The 20,491-nt window shown below is 28.9% G+C and overlaps 1 protein-coding gene across 1 annotated transcript; it reads left to right on the top strand.

Moving 5' to 3' along the window:
• The first annotated feature begins 1,564 nt into the window (after positions 1-1,564).
• Positions 1,565-6,449, top strand: LOC107017218 (ABC transporter G family member 22-like). Its single transcript, XM_015217488.2, has 11 exons — positions 1,565-1,636; positions 1,750-2,075; positions 2,261-2,355; positions 2,451-2,683; positions 2,763-2,918; positions 3,159-3,342; positions 3,424-3,732; positions 3,812-4,099; positions 4,347-4,631; positions 5,739-5,846; positions 6,115-6,449. The coding sequence occupies exons 2-11, from the start codon at positions 1,775-1,777 to the stop codon at positions 6,334-6,336; spliced, it is 2,181 nt and encodes a 726-aa protein (XP_015072974.1). The 5' UTR covers positions 1,565-1,636; positions 1,750-1,774; the 3' UTR covers positions 6,337-6,449.
• Positions 6,450-20,491: the final 14,042 nt, after the last annotated feature.

The raw sequence follows: 20,491 nt of genomic DNA, 5'->3' as shown, positions 1-20,491 counted from the left end.
AAGCAAGTTGGGTTTGGCTATATATATTAATCCTTATTGTCTAGTATGTATGTTGCATAGGCCACTCAAATTTGAATATTAACCAAGACTTGGAGTTCCAACAGGAAAATGTGTTCATGTGGGATTCTCATTTATTTGAGGAGATCAGTTATATGATCAAAAGGTATAGTGGCATCATTTTAAAACAAGTAACAATTAAAAAAAAACAGTGATTTCCTTGAGAAAACAGGAAGTATAGATTGCTACTGCTACCTGACATGAGAGCATATCTCAATGAATCTTTTATGCATGCTCTATTCTTTGCCCTAGCTCTAAGGGCACCGTCCATGACCTCAACCTCTCGTGACTGACTCTCTTCATGCCTTATTAATTGTACATGTTGTACAATCCAAATAACTTCAAACACCAAATCAACAACAGCAACAACATACGCAGTGTAATCCCGTGAGGCCTGGATTACATTGGGAAGTTAAACAAACAGCAATCCAAAGGTCTTTTTATGGTAGAGGAAGATTATAAAAGTTGTCTACTCCAAACCATTGCATAATTAAGCTCTTCCTGATAGTTAACGTTTGTCTTTTATATGCTAGCATCTTTGTGCTGATAAGACAAGTGAATGTTTCCCCAACCGTTAGGTTACGCGTTTGGCAGAATCTAGTAATTTTGGCTCAAACTCTGTATTCGTGTTAGAATATTCATTTCATATGTACATATAATCTATACAGAATCCATAAACTAAAAATTCTGGCTCTGGCTCTGCATTTGGAAGATCAGTTTGAATAGGTCACATCTTTAAAAAGTTACCAATTTAAGTTCTATCTACCGACGGTAAGGACAAAGAGCTTTGGTGCAACGGAAAGAGCTACTGTCGTGTGAGGACAGATCATGGATTCAAGCGGTGGAAAACTACCTCTTGCAGAAGTGTAAGGTAAGGCTATTTAGACTGTACCCAAAGTGGTCGAACAATTTAAGGTAAGTCTGTGGATGATAGACCAAATGTGGTTCAGTCCTTCATCAGGCGGAGTTTATTTGCACCAGACTGCACTCTTTTATGTACGACAACACATATCCAGTGAAATCTCATGGACCCTCATTTAAATAACTATTGACGCATAAGAATTGGGCTATGCGTCATCCCATGAACTAATAGACATGTCCATAATGTCAAATAACATCAACTGAAAGGGCTAGGAGATGGTGCATTGCAACCAAAGTCAATAAACAGTTGATCAACTTGGTTTGGGAAATAGTAATGCAATACAAAACTTGCTTTGGGCAAACTTTTATGTATCATAATTCAGTTAAAATTTTGAAATGACAAAATTCAATATGTATGATGTTTTTCTATAGAAGCACTGTAGACTTACTTTAGTTATAGGGAATTCCAAATATGGGCAACTGCATCTCATTATGCTAATGGAAGGACCAATCAAAATGTACATTCTAGACATTGTGAAAATGAAACATCAATAAATGTACTGAAAAGTTTCAATTCTTCTCCTGATATTGAAAGATGCATTAATTGAAACAACCATATGAGATCTCAATGTTGTCACCCCAAAAAAAAGGGTCTATATAAACTAATAACAAGAAAATTTAAGCCAGTAAACCTTCTAATTGCATAGATCTTCCTAAGGTTCTTCTCTTAATTCTTTGCTTCAAATATTAGTTCTTTTTCTGCTGGATTGTCTTGAACATATGTTGAGTAGAGTTCTTTTTTGTTTAAACTGACACATTTTATGTTTACAGTTTGAAGTCTAACCAACCGCGATAAATGGAGAAAGAACTAGATCACTCCAAGAGCCTTGACAAGGAAGAGGCTGTCATCATGCAGAATATCGATGAGGATGAGATTTTCCCACCTGAAAAAAACAGGAATAGTTTGTGCATTCGAAAAATAGAAGGCAATAAAAAGACTAAGACGCGCTTAATGAAGATGCGAAGCCTAGACTCTGCTGAGGAATCACCAGTACATGGAAAATCTTTGTGTCTAGCAAGATCTTTTAGTTCTCATTTTCTTATTAACATAGATGAGATGATGAGTGATGTTGGTAATGAAAAAGGTGCACTTATAAGTAAGACTCCAAAAGGGAAAATGGGAATTTTCTCATTCGATCAATCCTCCATTTCCTCATCAGAAACATAAAATTAGAAGCCACAATTATGGCAGTGAACACATAGTTATATACTAGAAGCTAGGTTGCCTTTTTTATGTATGTGAATGTGATTTCTGAAAAAAGTCCCCTTGTTTGTTGTTCAGAGAACAATATATTGAAATCGAAGGATCAGGAGGATGACGATTCATGCAGCTGGAATAGAATTCAGATTGAGCCTACCTTACGTATACGTCTCAAGGTTGTTAATGCATGGATCATCTCTTATGAACATTCTACTGCTTTATATTATATAATAAGTAAGAACATATCACAATTTTTCAACTTGTTTTGTAGTTTCAAGATGTGAAGTACACCGTTGCACTGAAGGGAGTGGAGAATTCTGATACAGAAAAGTGCATACTTCAAGGAGTGAGTGGTTCAGCCTGTCCAGGAGAAATTCTCGCGTTAATGGGACCTTCCGGTGGTGGTAAAACAACCTTACTCAAGCTTCTAAGTGGAAAGGTGAAAAATGATAGTGGCACGATTACTTTCAATGACCAGCCATATAACAAGTCGTTGAAACAAAGGTATATATATTCACAAGTCCTGATAGAAATTCTCCTAAATAGTTGATCAAATGTAACATTCACGATAATCACTCAACAGGATCGGGTTTGTGCTGCAAGATGATGTTGTTTTTCCCCATCTCACTGTGAAAGAAACCTTAACGTACGCTGCTTTGCTTCGTCTACCTAATACATTATCTAAAGAGCAGAAGAAAGAGAGAGCTATTGGAGTTATAAATGAGCTTGGCCTAGAAAGGTAACTTCTTCATTTTCTATTACCAAAAAATTCTCTTCTCATTAAAATGTTATTGATTATACCACATAAAAAGAAAAAAATATTTTTCGATCACATGCTAGAACTCAAACATGCTAAAACATCAGAAAGAATGGAATACTCGGGATAGCCTTGTTATGTCGAACTGTTACTATCTTAACTTTCTTCATGCTTCTAAGATTGTAATGTTTTTCAAAGTTGAACACTGAAATTTAATTTCAGGTGTCAAGACACTATAATTGGTGGGGCATTTGTTAGAGGAGTTTCAGGAGGCGAAAGAAAACGAGTGTGCATTGGAAATGAAATTCTTCTGAATCCATCACTTCTGTTCCTAGATGAACCAACATCTGGTTTGGATTCAACCACAGCACTTCGGATCATGCAGATGCTACGTAACATTGCCAGGGTACTCATTATCAAAGAGTCTCATCAATTCATACAATCTTTTTATAAGTCTCATTAAATAAATCATCTTATTTTTTGATAGGCTGGAAAGACAGTGGTAACAACAATACATCAGCCATCAAGTAGATTATTCAGCAGATTCGATAAGTTGATTCTATTAGGACAAGGCAGCTCACTGTATTTTGGCAAAGCCTCTGAGGCAATGCTGTATTTCTCTTCAATTGGTTGTTCTCCCCTTATAGCCATGAATCCAGCAGAGTTTCTAATTGATCTTGCGAATGGAAACATAACGGAAAAGTCTATACCTTCAGAACTAGAGGAGAAGCTTTTACCAGGACACCATCATTTCAGAAAGCAAAATGAAGGACCTTCCCCAGCTGATGTTCATGAGGTACACCCTTCTTTTCTTAATCTGTGAGATAAACTATATCTTTATGATAATATATATACTTAAAAACCAAATATTTCAGTATTTCGTTGGGGCTTATGAGTCGAGGGTTGCCAACATAGAGAAACTAAAACTCCTGAAGCATGGCCTGATAGAAGAAGATTCTGAAGTGCAGAGTTGGCCTAATTCAAGAGATTCTGGTGCAACCTGGTGCCAACAGTTCACAATTCTTTTCGGGAGAAGTCTCAAGGAGCGAAACCACGAGTATTTCAGCAGTGTTCGGATAACTCAAGTCATAGCAACAGCTATAGTTGTTGGCTTACTATGGTGGAATTCAGATACTTCATTCCCTAAAAGAATTTCAGATCAGGCTAGTAATGTTTTTCTTACAACAAGGATCATTTTGTCTTTAAACTAGCATGCTTCTTCCAAGTAGCGGAGCCAGAAATTTTACTAAGGGGTGTCAAAATATTAAAAAGTAAGCAACATACAAGATATATTCATAAAAATAGTAAAATCTCAACCTAATTCTTTAGCGAGACACTCCTTAGCATAAGGTGGCTCCGCAACTGCTTCTTCATAGTCCTTCAACTAATTTTTTAAGGAAAACATTGCAGGCAGGGTTGTTGTTCTTTATTTCAGTATTTTGGGGTTTCTTTCCACTATTTACAGCAATCTTCACATTCCCACAAGAAAGGGCTATGTTGGTTAAAGAGAGATCAGTGAATATGTACAAGCTTAGTGCCTATTTCATAGCCAGAATCACCACTGATCTTCTCCTGGACCTAGTGTTGCCTGTAACATTCTTGCTGATTGTCTATTTTATGGTTGGATTGAAGCTGACATTCAATGCATTTTGTTTAACTCTGCTCACAATTTTACTAAGCATAATTGCTGCTCAGGTTAGAATCTATGATTTCTTTTTCCGCTATTACTCCCTCCGTTTCAATTTGTTTGTCTTACTTTCCTTTTATGATAACTCTTTAATTTCAACTTTTCATAACATGTTTAGCACCACAAGATTAAAGGATATATTTAAAAAGTTTAAGACCACAAGATTTAAAAGTAGTCTTTAGTAAAGTCAAAAACAGACAAAAAAATTGATATTGAAGGAGTATCGTGTATATGTATATACTAGTCTCCGAGCACGTGCGTTGCACGTGTATCCCAAATAAAAATCAATAAAAAAATATAAATGAATAAGTATACAATAAACTATTAGGAAAACATGATGTTTTTTTCGAGTGTTCTTTCGATATTTTCGATCTACTGCACATTAGATAAGTCTCCAAAGCTTATCCATTTATAATCAATTAAATGTACAGACAGTCATCAACAACTAAAAAATTCATGAAATTGATCAATCAAAAGGTAATTAGATATCAATATTTGTAAAATATTCCAAGAAAGACACATCAAGTTAAAGAATTAAAAAGCGAAAATGCGACGTTACTTAAAGTCTTCTTGTATCCTTAGTGTGTGTAGTTACAAATGTAACTACTTCCTTAAAAACTTTCAGATATACCCAGACTTACATTTATAGGCTTATAACTACTATCCATCACTGTTAGAGAAGACTTGGAGTTGCTATATTTGTCGAAGAAAATGTGATATATTTTGCTAGCAAACAACTGCAATTTCAATTTATTATTAATAGTTTAAAAGTTTATAACATGGTTTCTTTTCTGTGGGAAACTATGCTTAGAGAGTTTTAAAGAGAGTTGATCATCATTCAGCATCAAACCATATGTGTACAACACTCAATTTTTGATATGTGTGATTATACCTTTAAGCTATTTATTTTCCTATTAAAAAAATTAGAAATTATCATTCAAATGAAGTTAGCAAATCAAACGGAAAATCTAGACTTAATAAGATTGTACCTGAAAATTAGAAGACACTTTTGTACCCACTTAACAAAACATAGTAATTGAGTAGACTGCTGAACTTCTCATTTTGCTCCTCTATTATGTAATTCAAATATGACATTTAGGGTTCACTATGTTCAGGGCTTAGGTTTGGCTATAGGTGCAGCATTCATGGATGTGAAAAAAGCAACAACTTTTGCTTCTGTTATCCTCATGACATTCATGTTGTCTGGAGGATTCTTTGTCCAGGTAATAATTAATAATGTCTTATCAGCACATGGATGATGAAATATAAACCAACACTGATGTAACTATCAGTATTTGCATTGCATATTACAATTTTCAATGGATGGGATTCAATTGAATCATGTTGCTTCAAGTACAACTTATTAGCTACAATTTGCACCACTTATTTTGGAACGCGAAGTTGATCAGGAACAATAAATGAACTAGGACAAGAAAAAGTTACTCAATATCAATCAACGTGACTGACTTTCGATTAATTTTGTGATTGTAGGAAGTTCCAGCATTCATGTCATGGGTTCGTTATATCTCGATTAACTATCACACATACAGACTTCTCTTAAAGATTCAGTTCAAATCCTTGAGAAATTCAAAGTATGGCTCTGTTGATGACTCTAGTGGAGTTGAAGTAGGAGCAATGTTGGTGATGGTTATTGGATATAGGGTGTTAGCCTACTTCCTCCTAAGAAAAATGAAACTAAGAACAAGCAAATAATTGATAAGTATCATTTTTATAGTTTTAAGATCCAATTTCTACCAATAAGTTGTAACTACAGCATTCTATATGTACTATGTTCTTACTTTGTTTCATATATTTCCTTCCTATTAGTTCTTTGATGTGGAGATGGAAATTTTGGGACAACATAGTCTGAACATTTCTTCTGTGATTCAAATGGGCGATATTGAACTTTTGACTCCCACTTGTCCAGTGTGTTTCTTTCACGATATGCTATAGTCGGAGTGGGTTTTATCCCTATGTGCAAACCTTTATGGTCAATAGTGTGGAACAGAGTAATTGGCTAAAGAGCCCAATGATGGAAGAATTTCTATCATATGGGTCAAGCCCATTCTTTAGTTTTGAGAGTAGACATCTTTTTGATAAGCCCATGGGCTGAAACTTATGATTGGAAATTTCCCACATTTCAACCCAACAATACTAAATTTTCTATATAGAAGAAACTTCATTTTTGCAACATCTATATAGTCCACACCAATACAAATTGACTAAACAATATCCATGAGATTTCATGAGTGAGGTTTGGAAGGGTAGCAACAATATCCATGAGATTTCATGAGTGAGGTTTGGAAGGGTAGCAAGTAAAGTATGTTAGGATCGAAAATAAGCAGGTGTAACGCGAAAGTTTGCAATGAGTAAGATGACAAACAAGAAATATACCAAATGACACAAAGATTTAACGTGGTTCGGTCAATCGACCTACATCCACAAAGAAGATGAACAATCCACTATATAAACATGAGAGTACAAAATATAGAGAGAAATAGCCTCAACCAATTCACTCGGAATACATGGGAGGTTCACACAAGTGATAAACGTATCAAGTTTGTGTCCCACAAATTCTCCCCCCAACCAAAACTCTCAAAGCATCTATGACTACATTGTGAATGATAATTAAGTTAAAAGAAACAAACTTATATTTATAGAATCCTAAACATTTTCCTACAAGAAAAGGATTAGACATTCCAAAACATTTTCCTAAAAGGAAAACTTATTCATGGTAAGACATAGGGGTGTACAAACCGAACCGATAATCGAACCAAACCGCAAATCGAGTCAAATCGAAAAAAAACCCGATTAGTGGTTTGGTTTGACTTGATTTGGTGTTGGAAAAAAATCCGACTATATTTGGGTTGGTTTGGTTTCTACTAAAAACCAACCCGACATTATATATATAATTTTAAAATTTTATTTTATACGTAAAAATACTTACTTTGATATAAATATCTCTTATACTTTTCATAGTTTTTATCTTTTAATAAATTTATTTCATGTTTGTAAGTTAGAATTCTTAATGATCTAATAAAGATTATAATCCATACATGTAGGTAATTATAATAAAGTTTTGAATAAAAATCAAATCATTACTAATGCAAAAAGAAAATCAACTCAACACTAAGAATGACAATAATGTTAAATATTTATTTTTTAGTTTTACATAGATTTAGACAATTAAAATACATGATCTAATTTTACTTTCTTTTAATATTTAATCATCTAACTAATATTTACTAAACTTATGTTAGTATGAGTTAGTACTTTAAATTATGATCAATTTCATTTTGACTTATTAATTTGCAATATTTGTTTTATGCGATTTTTTTGTTGTTGAATATTTTAGTGTCATTAATCAAATCATATTTTTTGTTATTTTCTTGAGAAATAACTTAGGTAGTTGCATTTTGGTAGGGCTAAAGAAATATTTGAAGTACAAGTAAATTATATGTTTGTATGAATACTTTATCGAAAAAATCAAAAATCCAAAAAAAACTCAAAAATCCGAAAAAATTCGAAGTTGAAAAACCAATTTTTAGTGGTTTGGTGTGGTTTATAAATTCAAAAATCCGACATAAATGATTTGGTTTGATATTTGAAAAACCGAACCAAATCGGTCATGTACACCCCTAATAAGATACCCAGACAAATAATACCCAACAAAGTAATCTTACTCCTTAGTTCTTACCTTGTGTGAGGTAGAGAGTCTATTTTCGACTTTGATGCAAGGATAGTGTTACAAAAACAGATTGACAAATACAAGAATAAAACCATAGAGCATATCGTAGAAAGAAAGAAGATACTATTGATTACAAAATAATACAATCAAAAGGAACTACAATAGTAATACAATCGGAGAAATGAAATAAAGAAACTAATCATATTCCATACGTTCACACAAGTATATATGATCGTACAAGTAATATAGTAACTCAATAGTTGAATATCTTACCCAAGACGGACTTGTGGTTATTTATGTACTAAATTAAAATAATGCTAATTATTTATTCAAGTGATAAAATTTATTATTATTTTAAGTTAACTCAACTAAAAAATTAAAAAGAAAATAATCCCTAATTCCTATATTCCTAACACAAATTTATGAGGAAATTTTAATGTAAAGTATAAACCGTTATCTTGTGACATCTTCATGGACAATTAAACGTCATCAAATTTGATACGTGAAGACTGCTTACAACATGATTTGGATGGATTTAATTGAATAAAAATATTTTTTATGTCAAAATTATAATTTATAGTAAAAGAAATATAATTTTAACAGATAAATACTTTTTCCATCTTAAAATGTCTGTTGTATTTCGTTTTTAATGACTCAAACTACATAAATTTTGATCTATATTTAAGAATGTAATTTTTTTATCATATTGACGTTGGTAGGATTGTAACTATCGTACTTTTCATATAACCTTTAAACATTGAATTGATTTAATTTAATTAATTTTAAAAATTAGCTAAATTAACTTTATAGAAACAAAATATAACAACTATTTTAAATTAATAATATAAAAATTATAAATTATTAAATCTTAAATTTGTCTCTAACCATCTAATATCATTATTATTATTATTATTTCACATATAATTTCACGAAAATGATGCACAACACACCACGTGAACTATTTTTTGTTTCCAACAGAAGACTATAACTAGTAACTGAGGGACCAATCCATAAATATGACCTCCTCTTGTTTAGTTTTATTTGTTTATTTTATTTTTATGCTTACATCACATCAACAATGTAAGAAGGTTAATAAAAATTGAACATGAGGATTTTAGGAATGTTTAACAAGACGGTCGTTTGATAGCTAGTAAAAGTTATGTAGATATTATTACGAGAGATATATAGGAATCAATTTAGTAAGATTTAATTATTTATATATTAGTTATTTTATTTTTTATCCGGCATAAATAAAACATAGAGATATCATAACTTATTACTTATACATATGTTAGTTATTCGAATTTCTAAATTACAGATCATATTGTATTATTTTTATACATGAAATACTTACCTTAATCAATTATACCAAACGTGATATTACTTATACAAAATTCAATACCTGCATAACTCAACTATAAATAGCTATAATTACTCGAAGATTAACATTATTTTAGGCGTTTGTTTTTAAAAACAGGTGCAGATATTTTCTCAAAAAATGTTTTCACATTTTGCAATGTTTCAACTATTCATTATTTTCTTTGCCTATCTAAATTAATACTCTTTTCAACATGTGTTTATATAAGTAAAATAATTCTAAAAATATCAATTTTGCAAAATTGAAAGGTGATATTTTTTTTCGAAAAAAAAAAGATTAAAATTTTGTAGCTCTCTGTGCCCTACAATGGCAAGAGTCAAGATGTGTTAGCCTCTTAGGTGCTATCACCAGGTGGTTGAAGGTTAGACTTGGGATGACATTGGTAGATTTTTAAAGTTTAGGGACCAGTACAAGATGTAGTTCTTAGGGAGGGGCCATATATTTAAATATATACATGTTTTCCAGTTGACAATATCCTTTTTGTTATAAGATAATAAAAAAAAGAAAAATATAAGGTAGAGAAAAGAGACAAATTTTTCTTATTTTTCTTATTTTTCTTTGAGGGGTGAAATACCATATTAATACTTTGTTGATATAGTATTAAATAAATTTTGATATTTTAATTTTTTCTTTTATATTCACATGTTGAAAAAATAAGTAGTCTTAATTGCTTAGTATTCATCTGCCCATGCAAATAAATCTTATTTTCTAGAAAAAATACGCGAGTATCTTCTAGATTATGATCGAAATTTTAGAAATATATATTAACTAAATTAAGGTCCTATTATTTTTTGAACTTATTTTTTTTGTATTTTTATATAATTTTTGTCTTACATGGCACATTCCGTGACTCCACGCAATTGAAGCGCGTGAGAGATATTTTTATGTCACGTAATCCAAATAAGGTGCACAAAATTACAAAAAATAAGTCCTAAGGGGTAATAGGACCTTAGTTTAGTTAAGAGATGTTTCTGAAATTTCGATCATAATCTAGGGGATATTTGTGCATTTTCCCTATTTTATATTTTAGTAATTAAAATGTTTAAATTTCATATATATTTTGGTATCTAATTTTAAACGTCTTAATACTTATAACAATACAATTGACCTCAATTTAATTATGATGTTTTTCACTGAAGAATTTAATCGTAGTGAATTATGTAGTTACCATTACTATCTATAATTAATAATTATAACTACTAACAACCATAACTACAATAATCACCAATTACTATAAACAATTACTAGTATTGGCCATTATTATATGTTGTCAATTATCACAATCATTCACTACTACAATCATCCGTTATAATTATATATCACCCCACCATCAATTACGTAACGTTATCAACCATCATTATTAATCATTATTGTCAATTGCTATCATCATTAATTATTTTATATATTTGTAATTATCATCATCAAACACCAATCACCACATCTTTGATCACTGCTATCAATCATCACCATCATTAACCACAATCTATTTTTTATGAAAATATGCTATTGATATGATATTAGATTAATTAGTTTTTTTTTTTTAATTTAAATTTTCGTAAACCGTCCTCTCCATTTTTTGGGGGGAAAAATCTTCTACTCATTCCAAAAAATGCAAATTATTATAAAGAACCCTCTTTGTTGATCCTAATTCATTGGTAAACGGTAGAAATTATTATCGTCAAATAATGTTCACTATATTAAAAATAGTTATTTTATTATATTTGTCTAATTTAGAAAATTAAAAGAGAATTTATCTTTTGTGTCTATTCTATCTTTGATAGTAAATATTATTTATCATCTAACATATTTTTCAAAACATTAAAGTTAATAAAGTTAAAGAATAATATATATATTACCCCTATTATTTATTACTCACTCGTCCTTAATTACTTGTCTATTTTTTCTTTTATAGTTGTCCCTAATTAATTGTCCATTTTGACAAATTAAGAAAGGACAATTTTTTTACATATTATACCCTCAATTAAACAACTTTTTACTTTGAAAAATATAAAACTTTTTATCTACTTCATAATTAATACGGATAAAATGATAAATTTACTATGTTATTAATTATTTTTTAATATGTGTATCATTTCTAAAATGAATAACTGAGGTAAGGCACCTTCCACTTTCTGTCAGTGGCGGAGTCAGGAATTAACAAAGGGTGTCAAGAAATAACAACTTGTTATGTTAAGGGTGTCCAAAATATGTTATTTAATCATTTCGTATATCATTTTACTTATATATATGGTATTTTTTTTCGATGAATTGAACACCCTTACCAATATGTGGGTACGCACTGCTTTCTGCTAGAGCAAAAATAAAAAAAAATTGTGTATATAATCCGCCCTTAAAGAGAGCTCAGCTCAAGAGGACTAAATTCAACAAAAAAAAAAAAACGAATGAAAAAGAAATTCCAACGGAAAAAAGGCAAATTGAAAATAGAAACAGAGGAAGTATTTCCTAAGAAATGTACCAAGTTTACAGCAAACAACTATTATGCATGTTGGGATCTGAAAACTCTACTACTATAAAAGAAAAAAAAAAGAGATACACAAAGGTTGACTTTTAGATCAATAATTTATTTGAAGGTTTGACGTTGAATAAGTCAGGCTGAGATTATAATAATTAATATAAACGCGGATTTTCTTGTACTTAGTATCGAGAATGACTTCTAATGAACCCCTTAATTTTTAATTAAATAAAATATTTGATTTGTTATTAAATATTAAAAATGAATGGAAGAAGAAGAAGTTACTTATGAGATCTAGCACGTGCAATGCAACATGATTTCCTCTGCATCAAATTCTTCATTTGATGATCCCCAGGCATACATGTGTTGAAAAAGTGTTGCACTTGTGGTTTTCCATTTTTACCCCTATCTTAATCATCCAAGATTTTTCGATAGGAGAGATTCGCTCGAATGATAGACAATTCATCTATAATTTTCAATCTCAAGATGGTGAATTCACTAAACAAGTGAAAAATGTAAAAGTTCCTAAGAAGGGATTGCAAAAAAAAATGAAGATGGTCTTACTATAGCTCCATCCCTTTAATGAATAAGTATTTTTTTTTATCTCAATTTATGTAATATTATTTGATTGATACAAAGTTTATGAAATAAGAAAAATTTTTGTTATGTTTTACTAAATTATCCTTATTATATAGTCATTTTAATATTTACTTTAATTAGTTAGTTTTTCTTTGCAATAAAATTTAAGTAGGATTAATTAGTTGTCACATAAAAAAAATGAGAATGGTGCCACTAAATAATTGTGAAATAAAAAATGTGATTTTTTTAGACAACTTAAAAGGAAAAAAAATTAACAACATAAATTAGGATACGGAAAATATAATTTTACCAAATTAAATATGGAATAGTAAAATTAAAATTACAAATTTTACTTAACCTAATTACTTTTAAGGTTTAAGAAATACAACAGAAGTAATACCTAATTAATTACCTTTTGAAAGAGATGAAATATCACTCGACATTAAAATAAGTAGATAAACATTAGGAATATTTGTTTTGCATAAAAAGGCAAAAGAAAAAACAAAAGAAGATTAAAATTATTAAAAGAAAACTGTAAATAATGCAATAATTTGCAATCCAAATTTATGTGAAACCTAACTGTATTTTAGTATTGTTTTTTTTCCTTTTTTCCCTACTAATTGATATTTGTATAAATAAGATAACACCGCATAAAAATTAACTTACCATAAAATTCTCAACTATATATATGTGTAACTTTCTCATTCCTCATTTTCCTCATCAAATACTCACAACAATTATCCATCTTCTTCCAAAATTCTTATTTTGCATAATTTAATTTATTTCTTATATCTTCTAATTTGTGTTGCAGATAACATGAATGTAATTATATAAGATAATAAAAAAACTATTCATAATTCAAAAGCAAGGAAAGCATTCACAAGGTATTTGAAACTATTTGGGTGACAGAGGACAAAACTTTAACATGCAAATAAATTTTTTTATGTCATCAAACTAATTATTAATTGATATTAAAACTTTTTTTAAAGACTATAATTCTAGTGAATTGATTTGTTTTGAGATGATGTAACTTCAACGTTTTCGAATATCAATGTGAAAAATTGTATATTGCCTCTAACGAATTTTTTGATCAATAATGTCGTATTAAATTTTTAATTCTCATTTTATCCAGATTTTTAACAAAATCAACTTAAATCACCTATTTAAATTTTTAGTTTAACTATAAATGAAATTTGTGTGTGCAGTATATATATATATATATATATATATTATTTTTAATCTAACTATAAAATTTTCTTATATCTTTATTATTCTAATAAGAGAATAATATTAATGTGGTGATAGTCTGTTATTCTAAATAACTTAAAAAATAAATTAATTAAATGATGATAAAAATTTATTATTGTCAAATTTAGACAATGAACCAATATTATATATTGTTTATTTACATAAATATTGAGTCAATTTCCTAAATGGCCACCCAAGTTAAGAGAATTGTCTTGAAATATCATTTATGTTTCATTTAGGATCAATATATCACTCAACTATTACTATTTTCCTCCAAATATACTTGACACTTCAAAACCATCACTCTCTCCTAGTTGGCATGACATGTCACTAATTTCATTCATTGAACCCATTTAACTAAAATGATGATCATATTATTCTTAAAGATTTTTATTAGTTTATTAAGAATAAAATTTCATACTTAAAATCTTTTATCATAATTAAACTTTTTATTTTTTTATGTTATGAAGAATACATTTTAAAAATGTATTATAATTTCATCAATTTTGAATACTTATAAACACATAAATTCAAAAAAAATAGATATACAAATCACTCATGAACGCTAGTTTACATCAATTAATCACAAGTTGTAGTAATAAAATAATAATATTAAAGGTCAATTAACTATTACAATAATATTAATTGTGTATTTTGCAATTCATGCTTCCGATGTTTTTTTTTTTTGAAAAAAAAAAGAAAGTGAATAATATTATATTTTTTATCCATTAGAAATACCAAATACCTCAAAAGTATCCTTAAATTCTAGTTGATATGCCCTATCGCTAAATCATCATTTTAAAAAGTAATAGACCTATTTAATTCATCAAACTTATGTCTCTACAAAATAAATATATATAAATTACATGAGAATTTATGAAGATTATAAGAAAAATAATTTAAAAAGTCTAGTAACTTTATATATTGTCACCAAACAAAATTCAATAAAATTATCTCTGTGTGCACTTATTGCCTAATAATTTTAAAATTCCTAACTAAATTATTTGAAAATTTTAAGCAATTTGTTTTATAAAAGTATTTAGATAAATTTGTAAGATTGATAAAAAAAATTGCTAAGAAAGAGAAAATTATTATTTAACTTTTTTTATTTTATTTTTATTTTTATTCTTTTATTTTATATCACTTTTCATACAATTAAACATCAATAAACTAATAATTAATTGAATTTCCTAATTTAATTCAATAATATACATATTATATGAGATTAATATACTGATAAATAAATATTAAAATTTTATTTTCTATAAATATTGTTCACTTATTATTTTCTTTTTAAAAAAGGTATTGTAAGTATATATAGATTTCAAAGCACCCAAATAATTATTTTTTTAATAATTAATCGACCTTCAATATTATTGATTCATTATACAATTTATGTTTAGTTGAAGTAAATGAGCGTTCATGAGTGATTTGTATATCAATTTTTTTTTGAATGTATGTATTTATAAGTATTCAAAGTTGATAAGATAATAGTACGTTTTAAAAACGTATTCTGCATAACACAAAAAATTAAAAGTTTAATTTTGATAAAAGATTTTAAGTATGAAAATTTATTCTTAATAAATTAATAAAAAAATTAAAAATAATATGATCATTATTTCAGTTAATGAGTTTAATGAATTAAATTAGTTTATTATTAAAAAAAGACTTTAATGACATGTCATGCCAACTAGGAGAGAGTGATGTTTTTGAAGTGTCAAGTATATTTGGAGGAAAATAGTAATAATTGGATAATATTTTGATCGAAACATAAATGATATTTCAAGACAATTCTTTAACTTGGGTGACCATTTAAGAAATTGACTCCATGAATATTCTATTATAACATATTAAGATGATAAATGTTAATATTTTTCCAATAACTTTAAAATAATATCTTATAATAAGTAAGAATTTTAAATTCTCAATAAATTCAATGTACGATTACTTTTATCAACGAACCGCGCTACGCAAGCATATATACAAATAATACTTAACAATATAGAAGTAAAATTTATATATGTATTAATATTATAATTTTTCTAGACCTCGATTTATAAAATGACACTTGATATCTAATTATTGCATAGTCTAAAATCTTAAGAGTTAAAAAAAAACATGAACTTATACATGTATGAACATTTCTTACACTGAAAAAATCTCAATATTATTATATGAAAATAATGAAACTCAATTTCTAAACGCAGCTAAATAAAAACACACAAATTTTGAATAGAGATATATGATGATCACTTTCAAGTTAATATAGCAATGAGGTGATGAGGGATGGGTTGGGGTGGAGCGGGTTTAGTTTAATTAGTGTAATTTTAAATTCATCTCGTTCCGTTACGTGTAATAGTTTTTTTTAATTTTTAACTCGTTCTATCGTGTTATACATAGACCCGCTTTACATAATTTTTTGATATTTTCTATTTGTAGTTGAGTTTGATACTAACAATAAAAATCATAAAAATAAATTCATATTTTCATTAAATTGTATTAATTTAGTAGAATATAGTAGAATACTGACTTGCAATTTATTTTTTAGAGGTCAATTGAAAACATGTAAGGAATTGTATAATTTTTTTATCGATCCATTTTCATTTACTATCTTAGATATTTTAGTAGCTTTAAAGCAATTATCATAATAAATAATGTTCTATCACACTTATAATATGTAAAAAGTTAAAATTAAGTTTGAACCCACGTAAAATTACATATATCCGCAATTCGTCCCGTATTAATTTTTAATTAAAAATCCACTTCAACCGGCCCCGCACAACCTTTGCAGGGAAAATTAGCTATGTATTCATAATATATAACACATTTATTCAAAATAACAACACTTTAAAATATTTGTTTAAAACATCATAATGACAATATTTTCAAAAATAATTTGTATTCACAATTTATTATTGTTGAAATTTTCTTTTATTAATTAAAAGAGTCCATAATTGGACCAAACTCTAACCAATAACAAATTTTAAAATAAAAGACAAATACAATATTTTCTCCTCATTTTGCAAGTTTCTCTCATTTTCACGTTATTCTGTAAAAAGAATTTCCCACCTTTCAAGTTTCCAGATTTTCTTTATGCTTCGAACAAAAGTTATCCAAAATTTGATTTTTCAAAAAAATCTATGCATTAATTCAAGGATTTTCTTGATTGATAAAGAATCAGGTAACATTATTTCATCAAATTTTAAATCTGGTAAAGGTAATTTCTTAGGTTCTTAAATTTCTTTTGATTTGTTTTCAACATCACCGTTTATATTTCACATTGTTCGTATTACAAATTTTTCGTCATTATTCTTGATTTTTATGCAAGTTTGTTTATATTTTCAGTCAACTTTTTTGGAGATTTTTTACTCTAAATTGGAGGCACTGCGATTAAAATGATTAAAGAGAGAAAATCTTCATAATTCCATCCGCATTCAAGTTCAAGATAACAATGTCAGGGTAAAGACACTATTAATATATAATTAAAAAAAATTGAGTTTAGAAGATTTTGAAAAACATGATGAAGACCAAGATGAAGAACAATTTCCTATTAGTTTATTTTGTATTTATAATTTCTTTTAGACTTTTATTTTATTTCTCAATTTGTATTCAAACCATTATGTATGCTTTTAATATTTGTATTCATTCAAAATCTCATGTTGGATAGTCCATGGATCTTATATTTGTTCTTAATTTGTATTCATCATGAAGGTATGCTAACTAGTTGTGTACTTTATTTATAGGAAGACCTGTTGGGTTTTATTTGCCCTAAATTTCTTACCATAAAGAGGTTTTCCTTTTAGGAAAAGGTTTTGAATTGACTAATCCTTTTTCTGGTAGGAAAAGGTTTAGGACTCTATAAATAGAGGCATGTTCCTTCTAACTTAATCAGCATTCACAATGTAGTCTTAAGGGCTTTGAGAGTTTTGGTTAGGGAGAGAATTTATGGGTCACAAGTTTGATAGGTTATCACTTGTGTGAACCTCCCATGTTTTCCGAGTGAATTGGTTGAGGTTGTTTCTCTCTGTATTTTGTACTCTCATATTTATAGTGGATTGCTCATCTCCTTTGTGGACGTAGGTCGATTGACCGAACCACGTTAAATCTTTGTGTCTTTTGGTATATTTCTCGTTGTCTTCTTACTCGTGGTCTTTTGAGGTTTGCTTTGCTAGCTTTCGCATTTACACCTGCTTATTTCAGATCCTAACAAGTGGTATCAGAGCCAGATTCAATGACGGAGTCAGTTCAGTGGTTCGATAATCGATTATTGAACCAGGTTAGAAAGAGGTGTTCATCTTGAGGGGTGTAGTTCTAGCCGCAACTATTTTGACAGTAATGAAGATTTTGTTGGAGAAATTGTTTCAGAGAGGTTCTCTGTGTTGAGACATAAATTTTGCAAAGGAGATTATGGAGAGGAGAAGCAAGTTGTTGAAGATTAAGTGAAGAAGGTGGAAAAATTTAGTTTGTCAGAACTTCAGGCCAAGGGGGAGATTTGTTGGGTTTTATTTGCCCTAAATTTCTTACCATAAATAGGTTTTCCTTTTAGGAAAAGGTTTTGAATTGACTAATCCTTTTCTTGTAGGAAAAGGTTTAGGACTCTATAAATAGAGGCATGTTCCTTCTAACTTAATCAGCATTCACAATGTAGTCTTAAGGGCTTTGAGAGTTTTGGTTAGAGGGAGAGAATTTGTGGGTCACAAGCTTGATACGTTATCACTTGTGTGAACCTCCCATGTATTCCGAGTGATTTCGTTGAGGTTGTTTCCCTCTGTATTTTGTACTCTCATATTTTATAGTGGATTGCTCATCTCCTTTGTGGACGTAGGTCGATTGACCGAACCACGTTAAATCTTTGTGTCTTTTGATATATTTCTCGTTGTCTTCTTATTCGTGGTCTTTTGAGGTTTGCTTTGCTAGCTTCCGCATATACACCTGATATTTCAGATCCTAACAAGACCAACTTTCTATTAGTTTGTTTTGTTTTTACAGTTTTTTTTCTTTAAAATTTTGTATCATTTCTCAATTCGTATTCAACCAGTATATATGCTATTAATATTTGTATTTATTCAAAATCTCACGTTGCATATTTATGAAACTTGTATTTTTTCCTAATTTATATTCATTTCAAAGATATATCAACTAGTTATGTATTTTATTTAAGAATGATTTCAACAAATATTCATTTATTGTTTTTTCAGTTTTATTTTCAGTTTTCCATCATATTATTTTTATATTTATATATCATTATACTAAATACATTATAAAAAGCTAGAATGAATACAAATACAAATAATATACCTATTGGAATGAATATGATGATTTAGGAAAGGAAACATAATTTTGAAGAGAAAAATAAATATACAATGAAAAAAATCTTTGAATACAAATATGTTTCTTAAATAACTGCATATTCATTTGACATACCTATTGGAATAGATACGAACTAATAAAGAAATAGAAGTTTCATTATACAATATACAACATGAAAACTAGAATACATATGACATACATATTGAAATGAATACGATTTAAGAAAAGATACAAAATTCTGATAAATAAAAGGCTGAACCCATCGGTGGCCCCTTAAACTTGGCACAAACTTTCACTTAGACACTTTAACTAGTCTTTGTTCATTTTAGACACCTTATATCAGGTCCTATTGTGTCGTTTTGACAATACTTTTTGCTGACATGATATGGTGAGTGTAATACAATTATAAAAAGTGCGTGAAAGACATTTTTAGCATATTTTTATTTAATTTTTCATTCTTCTATTTTTCAGCCACCATTTTCCCTATCTTAAGGTCCTTCAAAGGTAGACAGTGATTTTAAAGTTGAATAAACTTCTCTATGTGTATTAAATTTGATGGTCAAATTGGTAAAGAATTTTATTGTTGAGTCATGGCAGTTCAGATTATGTGGTTGAAAGTCGACATTACGACTTCACTAACAATTTTTTTTCTAGATTTGACAATTGATTGTGTGATATATATTTGGTTTTACTGACTATCTCGAATTCTTCATTAAAATGGTAAACTGAGAACCGATCACTTTTGTTAGTGTATAAAGAAATCCTCTTACTAATAAAATTAAAAAGCATTGAGATATGACGATCGCCGAAGAAGACGAAGGGGATTGGGTTTAATTTGTTGGAGAAGACGAATAGGGTCGGAGATGGGTGGGTGGGTGAGTGGGGGATTCTCCAAAGTAATTTTTTTTAAAAAAAAAATTTAATCCTCTTTTATAATTGTTTAGGCAAAAATTCTAGGTGTCATTGATTTATTGACTAACTTTTAGTTTTATTCAAAATTTATTATTAAAGAATTGTTTTTGTGTCAAATGACAAATATCTTCATTTAATTTAGTATTTTGACACGTTATCGGCGAGTGAGTTACACTCACTTTAAATTTTTTGTTGATTGTGAAAAAAATGTCAAAATGACACAATACAACCTAACATAAGGTGTCTAAAATGAACAAAGTCCAGTTAAGGTGGTGAAAGG

Source organism: Solanum pennellii, chromosome 4, assembly GCF_001406875.1.
Source record: "Solanum pennellii chromosome 4, SPENNV200".
NCBI lineage: Eukaryota > Viridiplantae > Streptophyta > Magnoliopsida > Solanales > Solanaceae > Solanum > Solanum pennellii.
The sequence above is the reverse complement of the archived record's forward strand: the minus strand, read 5'-3'. Positions and strand labels throughout refer to the sequence as shown.